General features: G+C 53.5%; 4 protein-coding genes across 4 annotated transcripts; 2 read left to right on the top strand and 2 right to left on the bottom strand.

Moving 5' to 3' along the window:
• Positions 1–909: 909 nt before the first annotated feature.
• SCP_1200830 (Probable glucan endo-1,3-beta-glucosidase) lies at positions 910–3,111 on the top strand (the record flags this gene model as incomplete). Its single annotated transcript, XM_027762970.1, has 13 exons — positions 910–1,008; positions 1,127–1,363; positions 1,425–1,668; positions 1,726–1,748; positions 1,805–1,825; positions 1,879–1,923; positions 1,974–2,146; positions 2,217–2,406; positions 2,483–2,632; positions 2,700–2,762; positions 2,814–2,897; positions 2,959–3,008; positions 3,066–3,111. 13 exons carry the CDS (start codon positions 910–912, stop codon positions 3,109–3,111), a joined length of 1,425 nt encoding a protein of 474 aa, XP_027618771.1.
• Positions 3,112–4,173: 1,062 nt separating this feature from the next.
• Positions 4,174–7,138, top strand: SCP_1200820 (Dehydrogenase patE; the record flags this gene model as incomplete). Its single annotated transcript, XM_027762969.1, has 12 exons — positions 4,174–4,441; positions 4,499–4,577; positions 4,631–4,830; positions 5,143–5,164; positions 5,216–5,311; positions 5,365–5,453; positions 5,502–5,630; positions 5,728–6,221; positions 6,285–6,493; positions 6,556–6,624; positions 6,678–7,008; positions 7,070–7,138. 12 exons carry the CDS (start codon positions 4,174–4,176, stop codon positions 7,136–7,138), a joined length of 2,055 nt encoding a protein of 684 aa, XP_027618770.1.
• Positions 7,139–7,588: 450 nt separating this feature from the next.
• Positions 7,589–9,039, bottom strand: SCP_1200810 (hypothetical protein; the record flags this gene model as incomplete). The annotated part of the gene is made up of 2 exons (XM_027762968.1): positions 7,589–8,955; positions 9,015–9,039. 2 exons carry the CDS (start codon positions 9,037–9,039, stop codon positions 7,589–7,591), a joined length of 1,392 nt encoding a protein of 463 aa, XP_027618769.1.
• Positions 9,040–10,307: 1,268 nt separating this feature from the next.
• Positions 10,308–11,546, bottom strand: SCP_1200800 (hypothetical protein; the record flags this gene model as incomplete). The annotated part of the gene is made up of 5 exons (XM_027762967.1): positions 10,308–10,511; positions 10,574–10,902; positions 10,966–11,041; positions 11,089–11,375; positions 11,447–11,546. The coding sequence occupies 5 exons, from the start codon at positions 11,544–11,546 to the stop codon at positions 10,308–10,310; spliced, it is 996 nt and encodes a 331-aa protein (XP_027618768.1).
• Positions 11,547–11,749: the final 203 nt, after the last annotated feature.

The raw sequence follows: 11,749 nt of genomic DNA, 5'->3' as shown, positions 1-11,749 counted from the left end.
CCCCCGCCAGTGCGTCAGAACCTGTGCCAGGTCTACGAGCCCCCGTCGCAAATAACGATGTGCTCCTGCCGCATTTCCCGACCCATGCAGCATCATGATCACTGAGTCTCACATGCTGCTTGCCCTTAGGAAGGAGGTGATGTAACAGCAATGCTGTTACATGTCTGAATATGGCCATTTCTTGATGATGCACAGTCTGTTCTTAGTTTCTTTATTTGGTATGCTCACTACTTCATATGTACACAGAATCCTACCTATGATCACGCACGGAGACTCTTAGTCAGCATAGGATATAGCTCGCACCTGCCCTCATTTTGTACCTCATCAAATCAACGCATGAGCGTCCGCTCCCATTGTTCGTGATTCCTCCGTCTGACCTCCTGAAGCATCTCCGAGCATAACGGCTCATCTCTGCTCATTTTCGTGACTTCTGTTGGTGCGGCCGTTACACCTTTGACCTGACTGCACACCCTGCCTACATGTCAGGGTCTGGCATGGTGTTCAGAGACTGTTTTGTTGGTCCTGTGGTCAAGTAATGGAGCAGTATATAACCATGCATATGCTTTATGTCGAGAAGAAATCAGTGCTATAGAAAACTCATTGCGAACTCGGACACAGTGCCTGAATTTTGGCAGCAAGAATATTGTTGGCGAGAAGATCTAAATATAGGGATGTAAAAATACCGGCATGAGGCACGGCCACGGCACGCAGCACTGGGCGCCGCAGCCGAGCCTGGCTGGGGCCAAGCTGGCTGTGGCTGAGACAAGTGGAGGATCAGATGATGGGAAACAGGAGCGTTTGTATAGCTTGCAGGCGCTGAAACGACGAACGGCGAGGATTCATTCTTGCCCCACCCGTCGTCGCAGGACCGTAGTTTGTTGAGAGAAAAGTCGGAGAGAATTTGAGACGATGGCAGGACGGTACCGCGACGAAAGCCCGGGCGGGAATTGGGACGGAGATCTGCAGAATCAGGACGACTATTACCACCTAACCGACAGCAATCTTCCCGTGCGTCCGTCTCTCCCCTTATACTTCAAATACCCTGGTTGACATCGCAACTCTTTCTTCTTCTCGTTCCCGACACACGCACAACCTACTCTCGTCCAACGGTCCTCCTGCTGTGCAGCCTCCCCACCGCCTATCCGGCGCAGACGATCCTTACGCTTCCTTCAACCACAGCAGCAGCGCTGTGCACCAAATCATAACCCCCGACCCCGTCCTGCCATTGAATAACCCTTCCGCATCCGCCATGAACAACAACGGCACGTACAGCAACCTCGACTCCCCTTATAGCAACGCTGCCTACAGCAGCAGCCAATGGTTGGAGAAGCAGCAGGCCAGCAGTCGCCGCTCCAAGTACATCGTACGTTGCACCACCATTTGATTCGCGAGTTCTGGATTCATTGCGGACGTACCACCCGTAGGTCATCGGTTCCCTCGTCACGCTCCTCATCCTCATCGGTGTCGGCGTGGGTGTTGGTGTCGGCGTCTCTAAGAGCAATAGCAGCAAGCACTCCTCGAGTAACTCCGCGTCGGGCGGTGTCGTCAACCAGACGAACCCGAACGACCCCAGCACGTTCGTTCCTGACTCGAACCTGCGCCATGTCTTTTATGGTCTTTCGTATACCCCTACGGGTTCGCAGCTCCCCGACTGCGGGAACTCGCTCGGTGCGTGATGATCAGAACGTGTGCGTGGGGGGCGCCTAACTCTTGGTGTGACTACAGCGGATGTTATTGAAGATATCCAGGTTGGTGATTTTCGCTGTCGTTTGGTGAATCATATTGATGTGCTTTGCGAATGTAGTTGATGTCCCAGCTTACCTCGGTACGCTTCGGTTCACCCAATTTATATCTTTACCCACTCTGACTCTGCCTCAGCGTATTCATCTATACGGTGCAGACTGCAACCAAACCGCTCTTGTCGTAGGTCGCCTGATGAATTAATCCCTGTGACTAGCTGACGTAGTATACAGCTGGAGGCGATCCGCCAGACGAAAACGAACATGAGCGTCTATGTCGCAGACTACAACGTTCCGACAAACTCGACGCCGTACGAGCAGCAGCGTGACTACATCATCGAGGCGCTCAAGACATACGGCACAGACAACATCCTCGGTGTTCTCGTCGGCAACGAGTTCATTCTCGAGTACGCCCCCAATTTTTCCCCTCGTCGCCCCCGTTTAATAACCGGAATGATTTTTCTTTGCGCTTAACAGCTACCTCGGTGCGAATGGTGGTACGAGCCCGAACGACGCGGTTGGCGACGCGGGCGGGAAGCTCCTCATCTCCAACATCACGGACATGAAGAGCACGCTGGCATCTAATGGTTTCGGGAGCATCCCCGTTGGCACCGCTGACGCTGGGGCATACTTCAACGACCAGGTCCTCCAGTCCGTTGACTTTGCGGTGCGTCCCCATCTCGGCCTCTATCCGCGCTGGCGACTGATCATTTTCGCCCTGTTACGCGCGTGTGACGTTGCAGATGTCGAATATCCACCCATGGTTCGCGAACGTGTCCATCGAGCAGTCCGCAGGGTGGACATATGAGTTCTTCGAACAGCAGAACGTTGCCATCACGGCAAGCTATGCGAACAACCCCAAATGGTATATCGGCGAGACCGGCTGGCCATCTGTACGTCCCGTCTCCGTTGTCCAATATAGGCGCTTGATTAGGCCTTGCTGACTACGCATCCCGGTAGAACTCGACTAACATCCAAAACGAGAGTAACGGTCCTTCAAACGCGTCCGTTGCGAACCTCCAGGTGTGCTAGATTCTGCCTTATGTGTAAAGTGATACTGACGGCGCGGTGTAGTACTTCATGGACACATTCGTGTGCGAGTCGAACCAGAACGGCACTGGGTACTTTTACTTCGAGTTCATGGACGAGACGTGGCAAGTACGTTTGACGTCCTCCACAAAATCGGTTGTTGGTGATGTGTGCTGATCGTTTCGTCTAGGCCCTTGAGTTCGGCGGTGTTGAGGGTTCTTGGGGCCTGTTCTACCCAAAGTACGCGACCTTTACAATACCACTCGCCTTGCTTGACTACTGACACACATGCTGCAGTAAAACCCTCAAGCCGCTCACCATCCCCACCTGCACGGTGTCATAAACACCCGTCGTCGCAACCTAGATACTTTGGCGCCCTGCGCCTCAGTCTTCCGTCTTTCGGTGGACCATCCCTACACTCCTCCCCTTCGTCCGCCATATCTAACGCATGTTGGACTTGAACACTTTCTTGTCGTCATCCTTCACATTCTTACCCTTTATGCATCTGCATTTTGCACATTGCCGGCTCACCCTTCGCAAATTTGCATTCTCACGGACCGTTCGCATTACCATTATTGTGTTTGGCGAGCCTCATGCGCTCCCTTCCCCTCCCCCTCCCTTATTTTTGGTTTGGAGAGCGGGCGCCGGACGCGGACTCGTAAGTAGGAGTGGCCTTGTTCGTACTAGTAGCCGTATTTGCGCCGTTGCAGGCCGTACTGTTTTTTCCACCTTCCTGACATTGTTTCTGATTCATTTTTCGTCCTGTTCGTGTCGCAAAAGTTGATATCATGACCTCCAAGTGGCATGCACTTTTATGATGGCGCTCGGTCGTGTAAAGAGCGTCTATTTGCGAATGTAGATCTAATGCGAGATTGCACTAGTAGCTCGCCTGCTCATGGATCGAATTCGGCTCGACGGTGGTCCCTCGATCGTGGTGTGGGTGCCACTGCTCTGATCATGAGTGCAGTGCCCGAGACATTATTTTCACTTTTCGTACTTGCTCGAATCATGCATATGTATATGGACACCGCCCCCGGGTGGACAGGATGTCTATCTCGTCCGGCCTGCTCGACTCTACTTAAATCAGCTGCATCGTTGTGTGCATGTGCCATCACCCCGTGGTCCCGCGGCCGTGTACGACAGTACCAGCTTAGCACCTCGCGAATAAGATAAGCCTCGCTCATACCCAATTAAGATAGGCCTCACTCCCAACTAAGTGAGTGAGGCCTATCGTGAACTTGCCGCTTGCGAAATGGAAGCAGTTATATCACGAAGCCTTGGACCCCCCGACTGCACGAGTTTCCCTGCCCACGCCCAACTTGACCCCGTTGATACTGCATAGCGACATTGTCGTCGCCATTGACCCAACATCGAGCCTTCTCTCCGTCTCACCAAGGCGCACGCGATGCTCTCACTCGCCCGCGTGCGGTCGGTCGCAGAGCTGCTCGCGATGCTCCTTGCAAGCGTTCGGACGCGTCCGCTCAAGCTCCTCGGCCCCGCCGCTGCGGTGAGTGCACTCGTGCTCGTCCTGCGGCATCTCTGTGCGCGTCGGGCACATACGCAGGCGTATACTCGAGCGCTGGCGGGAGACCCGGCGCGTGTGGCGCGCCGTATCCAGAGCGGAGACGAGGAGTACGATCCAGAGGAGTATGACGTCATTGTCGTTGGCGGAGGTGAGTATCGTCCTTGTATGTATCGCAGATGGGACGCTGACCAAAAGAGGGCCGTAGGCACCGCGGGCTGTGTGGTCGCGGCACGGCTGTCGGAGGACCCGTCGATACGTGTCCTGCTTATCGAGGCCGGTGAGAGGTGCGTTGTGCTACGGTGCTGAGCCTCGTGCATTGAGACTGAGGTAGTTAAAGCTCCCGGCATATGGTGTTCTCGCAGATACCATCTGCCTTTGCTTCTCTATTTCATGGCAAGCACGAATACAATTTCTACACCATCCCGCAACCAAACGCTGGTGGGAAGGCAAAGTACTGGCCGCGAGGCACGTTGCGTTATTCTCGTTATCGGTTGGACGCTAACAATTGTTCGATGATAGCCAAGCTTTTGGGTGGATGTGAGTGCATCGGTTTTGACAAACCGCGCATATACCCCATGTTTTTAGGCATGCTTTTGCCGTGAACCTTTCTGATGATGTCAGAGGGGTTTGCAGGAGGACCGGGGTTCTCACCGACCTGTGTCTGAAGGAGGGATTGGACTTGTAAAAATATTTTGATCTTGGCTGCACTGCCATAAGATTTGGCGTCGAAGCTTGTCTGTGACGGTCATTTCTACCTTTCTCTGATCCTATGCATTGGGGTGCATGAACGGAGTATAAATATGGCCCTTGTTTAAATTAGCGCGCTAACACGATTCCATAAATACACAGGTTCCTCATTAAATGCGATGATGTGAGTCCAGGCTCCTCTGACGCGCACAGCTCCCAATATCACAGCTCGCAGTTTCCACCACTGCGCGCCGTCCGACTATGACGAATGGGTAAGGTACCAGAAAGGCGCGGAGGGTGCAGAGGGCTGGTCGTACAGCGAATTCCTCCCGTGCGTCGATGTCTTTGTCAAAGCTCGATTTGTTAACCTCCATCGTCCCACAGGTACTTCATCAAGTTCGAGAATTTCCACCCCAGTGAAAAATTTCCCCTCGTTGACCCGACGCTGCGTGGATCCGGCGGTCCTGTCGCCAGTGAGTCTCCTCCCTTGTATATGCATATGGAGCTGATCGAACCTGCAGCTGGGTATTTTGGAAATGCTGCGGTGCATACGATGAATTTCATCGAGGCCTGCGACAGGGTCGGCATACCGCGCAATCCGGACCTGAACACGAAGAACGCGTTGGGCGTGAGCAAGGTGAGCAGGTGTCGTTGGTTATGGCGAATCTCTTGTTGACGGATTGCCGGCCAGACCAGTGAGTATATATGCGGCTACTCTGTATTCACATTGCATCTCACTACTCACAGTGACAACCATCGACTCCAACGGCCGCCGTGTGACGACAGAGACCGCATACCTGACTCGCAAGGTTCTCGCTCGGCCAAACCTCAAGGTTGTAACCAAGGCTCGGGTGTTGCGCATTGTCTTCGACGTCAGCAGTGAGACACCGCGTGCGGTGAGCGTGCAGTTCCTCGACGAGCAGGGCAAGCGCTTCGAGGCGAAGGCACGTAAGGAGGTCGTCCTCAGCGCGGGTGCGATCCATACGCCCCAGCTTCTCATGCTGTCCGGCGTTGGGCCCGCCGCACACCTTGCGGAGCATGGCATCCCCGTCGTCGCGGACCTGCCTGGGGTTGGTGCGCACCTGATGGACCACCCTACGATCGACCTGTACTTCAGGGACAAGACGCGGGCACTGGAGGCTGGAATGTCGCACACGCCCAAGGGGTTCATGAAGACGCTGGGGTTCTTCCGTGCGATGCTGCAGTACCAGCTCACGCGCCGAGGACCCCTTACGACGAACGTGAGTCGCCATGTGGTTATTGGTGATGCTGACCGATCTCATAACGATATCTCGTGCTGGCAGCTTGCCGAGGCTGTTGCATTCATACGTTCGTCCGACCGCTCACTGTTCCTCAAGGACGAGTTTATCCCAGATGCGGAGCTCGAGGACACATCGTCCGCGCCCGACGCGCCGGACATCGAACTCTTCAGCTCGCCGATGGCGTATACAGAGCACGGATATGGCCAGCCTTTCGACGGGTACACCTTTGGGCTGCATGCCACGCTCTTGCGGTGCGCTCCCGCATCCTGACTATTTTACGTCCGCATTCCACTGACGTGCATCTGGCGCCCAGGCCAACGAGCACGGGCACCATCCGCCTCAGCTCCGCTGATCCGCTCGACCCACCCATTATCGATCCCAAGTACGCATCTCCCCTTCCTGAGCATGCGCACCCTCTGACCCGTACACGTGCAGCTATCTCTCCACGCGGCACGATGTCGCGCTCCTCGCGCGTGCCGCACGCCTGCTCGCGCGCATCGCGTATACGGAGCCACTCGCGGGCATGCTTGACCCCACCGGCGAGGCGGAGCCGGCGTTCAATCATAAATTGCTTGCGCTGGACGACGCGGCGCTCGAGGAACTCGTGCGCGCGCGCGTGGAGACGCTGTACCACCCGGCGTGCACCGCACGCATGGCGCCCGCCGCGGACGGCGGTGTCGTCGACCCGTTTTTGCGCGTGCATGGCATTCCGAACTTGAGGGTCGCGGATGCGTCGGTGTTTCCGACGATTGTTGCGGGCCACACGGTGAGTTCGGCGTCGGACGTGGGCTGTGATGCTGATGCTGACGCTGCGCGGATTGTGCTAGATGTCGCCGACGATTGCTGTTGCGGAGAAGGCTGCGGATATGATCAAGGCTGCATTTCGTGCGCAGTAACGATGTGGAGTGTAGTGTGAATATGTGCGAGAGGCCCTGGGGGACGAGTGCAAAGAAAAGGAAAGCATAGGACACGTAAATACCCTAGTATCCGGGGATGGTAGCAATTGTTTTATCTCTGCAGACACAAACTAAAGGCAGTAAGGATTGTGTTGTCAACAAAAAGATATCGAGCTGGATACGAATCACAAGAGGGACGAGTACATAGAAAAAGAAAACTGGTGCCGGTGAAAATTTTGCTATTCGGGGGTGGTAGTCATCGTTTTGTCTCTGCAGACATTTTCTTGTTGAAAGAAAAGATTCTGCGCAGGAGGAGCCAAATTGTTCTTGTCAGTCCTCTTCCTGGAACTCATCGTCAGTTATGCAATGAAGCCAAAGCGACGGTATGCCTACATCGTCATCCTGCTCAGGAGGTTGCACCCTGACATCCATTGCCAACCCATTATCCCTTCATCTCGTCATTGCATCCATGTCCATATCTTGCGCACGAGACAGGACCACAGAACATTTCTGCAGTCGCTCTACGACAGATGACCCGCAGCACCACGACTCGATCATCGCGGCGAGCACACCATCTGTTGAACACACACAATTGCGCAAATCCAGGCTCTTGAGATTGGGACACAGACACGGAGCGGCAGGTGGGGCTCGGTACGTGAGTTGCTCAAGTATACCATCCATGACCACCGGCCACTGTCGTAGATACGACAACCCAAACTCCTCGAGCTCGGCGCCCGTTTCCATGAGACACTCGATTAATTCCGCCGAAGTGAGTGTCAAGTTCGTCATCCGGAAAGTTGTGAGAACGCATGCCGAATTCGACAGGAGGGCCATCATTGCACTGTGAACGGATGGCGGAAGGAATCGAACCTCATACATGTATTCGAAGTGGTTCTCCACTTCGAATTTCTGCAGTGCAGGGAGTACAAGGGATCGGAGAAGCGGAGAGACATCAGTGAATACTGTGATGGCGAAGTCGCGCAGAGTAGCATGTGTTATCCTCAAGTTTGAGGGGAAATTATTGTGGTCCGCATGGCTGACCAGAAGGTAGCACTGAACTAGTGCGGGACACATCTTCAAGAGCTTGAAACACTGGTATAAAGACAGCGCGTTGTCCAGCTGCAGCTCCGTTAGCTGTGCCCAAGGAACGCCTGTAATGGACTGTAGCGGGCCCGAAATCCTCTCCGACAAACACCAGCGCAGAGAGCGAAGTTGGGGAGCAGATGTGAAAGGCAACAGCGTCACGCGGCCGACCTCTGGGCCCTCTAGACGTAAGACACGGAGGAGAGGTGCAGGAGAACTAGGCTGTGCAAGTGACAACGGGGTATGTGTCGATATGGTGACCTCTTCCCAGCGGGTAATGTAATCTGCGAATATACGAAGCATCTCTACAACGACATCCTGGGATATGTGGTTTGCAGATATGTAATCTTGATACCAAGCAAACGTGAAGCGGAGAGGAAGCGAGCCCGAGCGTTCAAGCCAACACCGCATCAACTTTGGACCAACAAAAGGAGAGACCGATAAGCCATAAGAGAGACTAAACCAGCACCAAAGGGCAGGCGTCCTGAGTGCGACTCGGCGCCACAAGCTACATATCCTGCATAAGAGAAGGGGAGCAGTTCCAAGAGATGCGTAAGCGCCAGACTGATGATGTGGATAGGAATAAGTCAAATCGAGGAAAATTTCTGTCAGAAGTTCGACGGGAAGCCTGTGTATTGAATGCTTGGCGTTCTGGTATTCAGAGGTGCGTTGCTCATCCGCAACTGGTAGAAAATCACCCGCCGATACTACCAAGCTACGGCTGCCCGTTGGGTCTGGCAGAACAAGACATGTCATGAGGCTGCAGGGGTGTTAACACTCAATCTGAACACACCATTGGAGTCTTCAAGATGCTCCATACAACATAAAGTACGCTAGATCGGGGATCGGATTCGGATCGGATGAAGAGGATGTCCACCTTGAACTATGCAGAGGTAACCAGGATTCTGGATAAGATGCCAACCCACTGGATAAAGACGGTCAGACCTTGTCTTGTTCAAGTTGCACTTGACTCGGAGTTGCACGCTGCGGCGGCACTGCTTCAGTGCTTCGTATTACACGGGAGGAATTTACCCTCAGCGGCATTCCCCAGCACGGTCACGAACGTACACGTGATGGTCGCGTCACGTTGTGCTCAAGTAGCTCAGTCTGCTCAGTGATTTGCGTACTTTCACCCATGGCAGATGTGGCCTACAGCTGGGGCCAACCATCAAGTCGGTCAGAGACCTGGCAGGTCGTACTTCGAACGGTTCACCGTGCTCTCTAAATCTCCTATGCCGCCAATACACCTTAGATCTTCCCGTCGCACTACTGGTTCACATCTTCCTGACCACCCCCTCGGTATACGCCCTGTCCTACAGTGAATCCGGCCTCTTCCATTAATTGCCTGGTCTGCCGAGGTTGGCAAAATATTGCACAGACAGAACACCCGTATGCTGTGGCGCTGGGTGTCTGTCGATACTAAAGAGACTCTTCTTCAACCCCCAGCCCTTCACTCGATCACATGGCTCAGTTTTCCGGGATTGATCCTGTTCAATTCGCCCTCGACGGACCATATAAAACCGAAGTGTCGTCGTGCAAAATGAGATCATCGGCTAATTCACGGCGAGATCTCAATGCGGGTTCAGCAGGCGTTCATATATATGGCACGCGATCCATTCACAGATCATAGCTGCGCGCATCCCGCTTTGATCTCGTCAGTTACCGCCCTGAGATGCGTGGTGCCAAAAATATCGTACTTGGGGTTAATAAATGTTTAAATATTAAATAATCTGGGTACGTTTGGGTAGGCTTCCACTCGGATAATGAAACACAGTTGCGGTGAGCTAGCCCGCACCCCGTTCCCTACAAAACACTGTAACATCACAGGCATGCCTACACGACCGATGCATCTCGCAGGGTGTGTCACAGCGTTCTTGAAGCAAGGTTTCTGGCAGGGACAAACAAAGAGAACGACTTCGGTGCATCAGCCTGGACTCTCAGAGGAGGTTCTCAGGTGAACTGCCTGGGGGATGAGATTTTGTTTGATCGTCTTCATGTTACAACAACAGCAGCAGTAACAGCAATACCCAAGATCAGACGTAAGCGATACAATGTTTTAATCAAACATCTACACAGAACGCCCGCACTACACCTTCCCCACTTCCACTGCCGAGCCGTTTGACTTCGCCATAGTGCGCAGGTTGATAGCGGTGGCGTCGGTGTTGCCAGTGTACACAGAGAGTGTCGGGCGAAACGTGAACGATAATGTACTCACTGACTGCGAAGCCCTTTCCCTAGTCCATGCCCGTCCCAAAGTGACCCGAAGAATGATAAGTTGAGAGGAGAGACACTAGGGTGTGGCGACGTCGTCAGCACCACCGCACGTGTAAAATGCAGACGAAAATTTCGTACCGTGAAAAGAATGTAGAAGGAGAGGAACAAGATGGAAATGTCGCTATTGAGCCCATAGGTTATAAGAAAGGCGATACCGGACAGACTGTACGGCAGCGCAGATTCGATGATGATGGAGACGGTGCTAGTATATGTGCGCATGGCTTCGCGGCCAAGGGTCTTCTTGGTGCGTCTTGCGAAGGCGAGAATGCGCCCGCAGATGAAACATGTAACAAGGACATTGAGTCCAATGGAACACGTGTAGTACGCCAGACCAAGGTCTGCTGCGAGGCCCGCGAAGAAGTTCCCGCTGGGTAAGCCCGAATAATATAGCTGTGTAGTACCGATAGCTATGCAAGGTGTTCGGATTATTCGATCCGTTCCAAGGGAGATAGACCAATTGCTGTACTCACCAAGTGTAGCAAGATATAAAAGGCAGGGGAAAGCAACAATGCGGGCATCATTCCAGATGACGAAACAACGCCAAATCTGACCGACGTTAGCAACGCGTGCGATCTAAACTTGGGAGACATTACCATGAGTCCATCGGTCAGCAGGTTGAGAATGACGGTAGAAGCTGTGCCCATCGTTTGATACCAGACAGAAGCGTACATCTTCAGATACGCGGCATCACCGCCTGGAAAGCCTGCGTTCACAATCCACATCTCCTCGCCGAAGACTGCTTGGACGGCTACGAAGATTGTAACGAGTAGCAGCAGCCCAGTGCTGAACCACATGTAGAAGATATCAACTCGTTTCTTCGTTGCCTTGTACGACTCGACCAGCTGCCGGATGCTGATAAAGTATAGGACGAGCTCTACTCCTGATACAGGGAAAGCGGGACATCGATTCAACGTGTCAGTCGATGAAACAATGAGAAAATTGTCATCATACCGTACAAGATGCCGTTGATATTGTTGCCAATGTAGTACGCGTTCTGGAAGACGGGGTTGGGGACAACCGAGGTGGAATTGGACGCGGTCGAGTTGGACATTTTGTCGCGAGTCTAATCGGACAATCGGCCACGGCTGTGGCCAACACTGCTGCAAGGACGGGTAACACAGCGAGTGAACGCAAGCGCGTAGCCTTCTCGGTCTTCTCCTATATACGAAGTCAACGAAAATTTTGGACCTGAGTCGTGTGAGGTGCATCATCAGATATCTTCATTGAGCTAGCTCTATCGCCAATGACACCGAT

The sequence above is a fragment of the Sparassis crispa genome (assembly GCF_003851025.1).
Source record: "Sparassis crispa DNA, contig_000010F, whole genome shotgun sequence".
NCBI lineage: Eukaryota > Fungi > Basidiomycota > Agaricomycetes > Polyporales > Sparassidaceae > Sparassis > Sparassis crispa.
The sequence above is the reverse complement of the archived record's forward strand: the minus strand, read 5'-3'. Positions and strand labels throughout refer to the sequence as shown.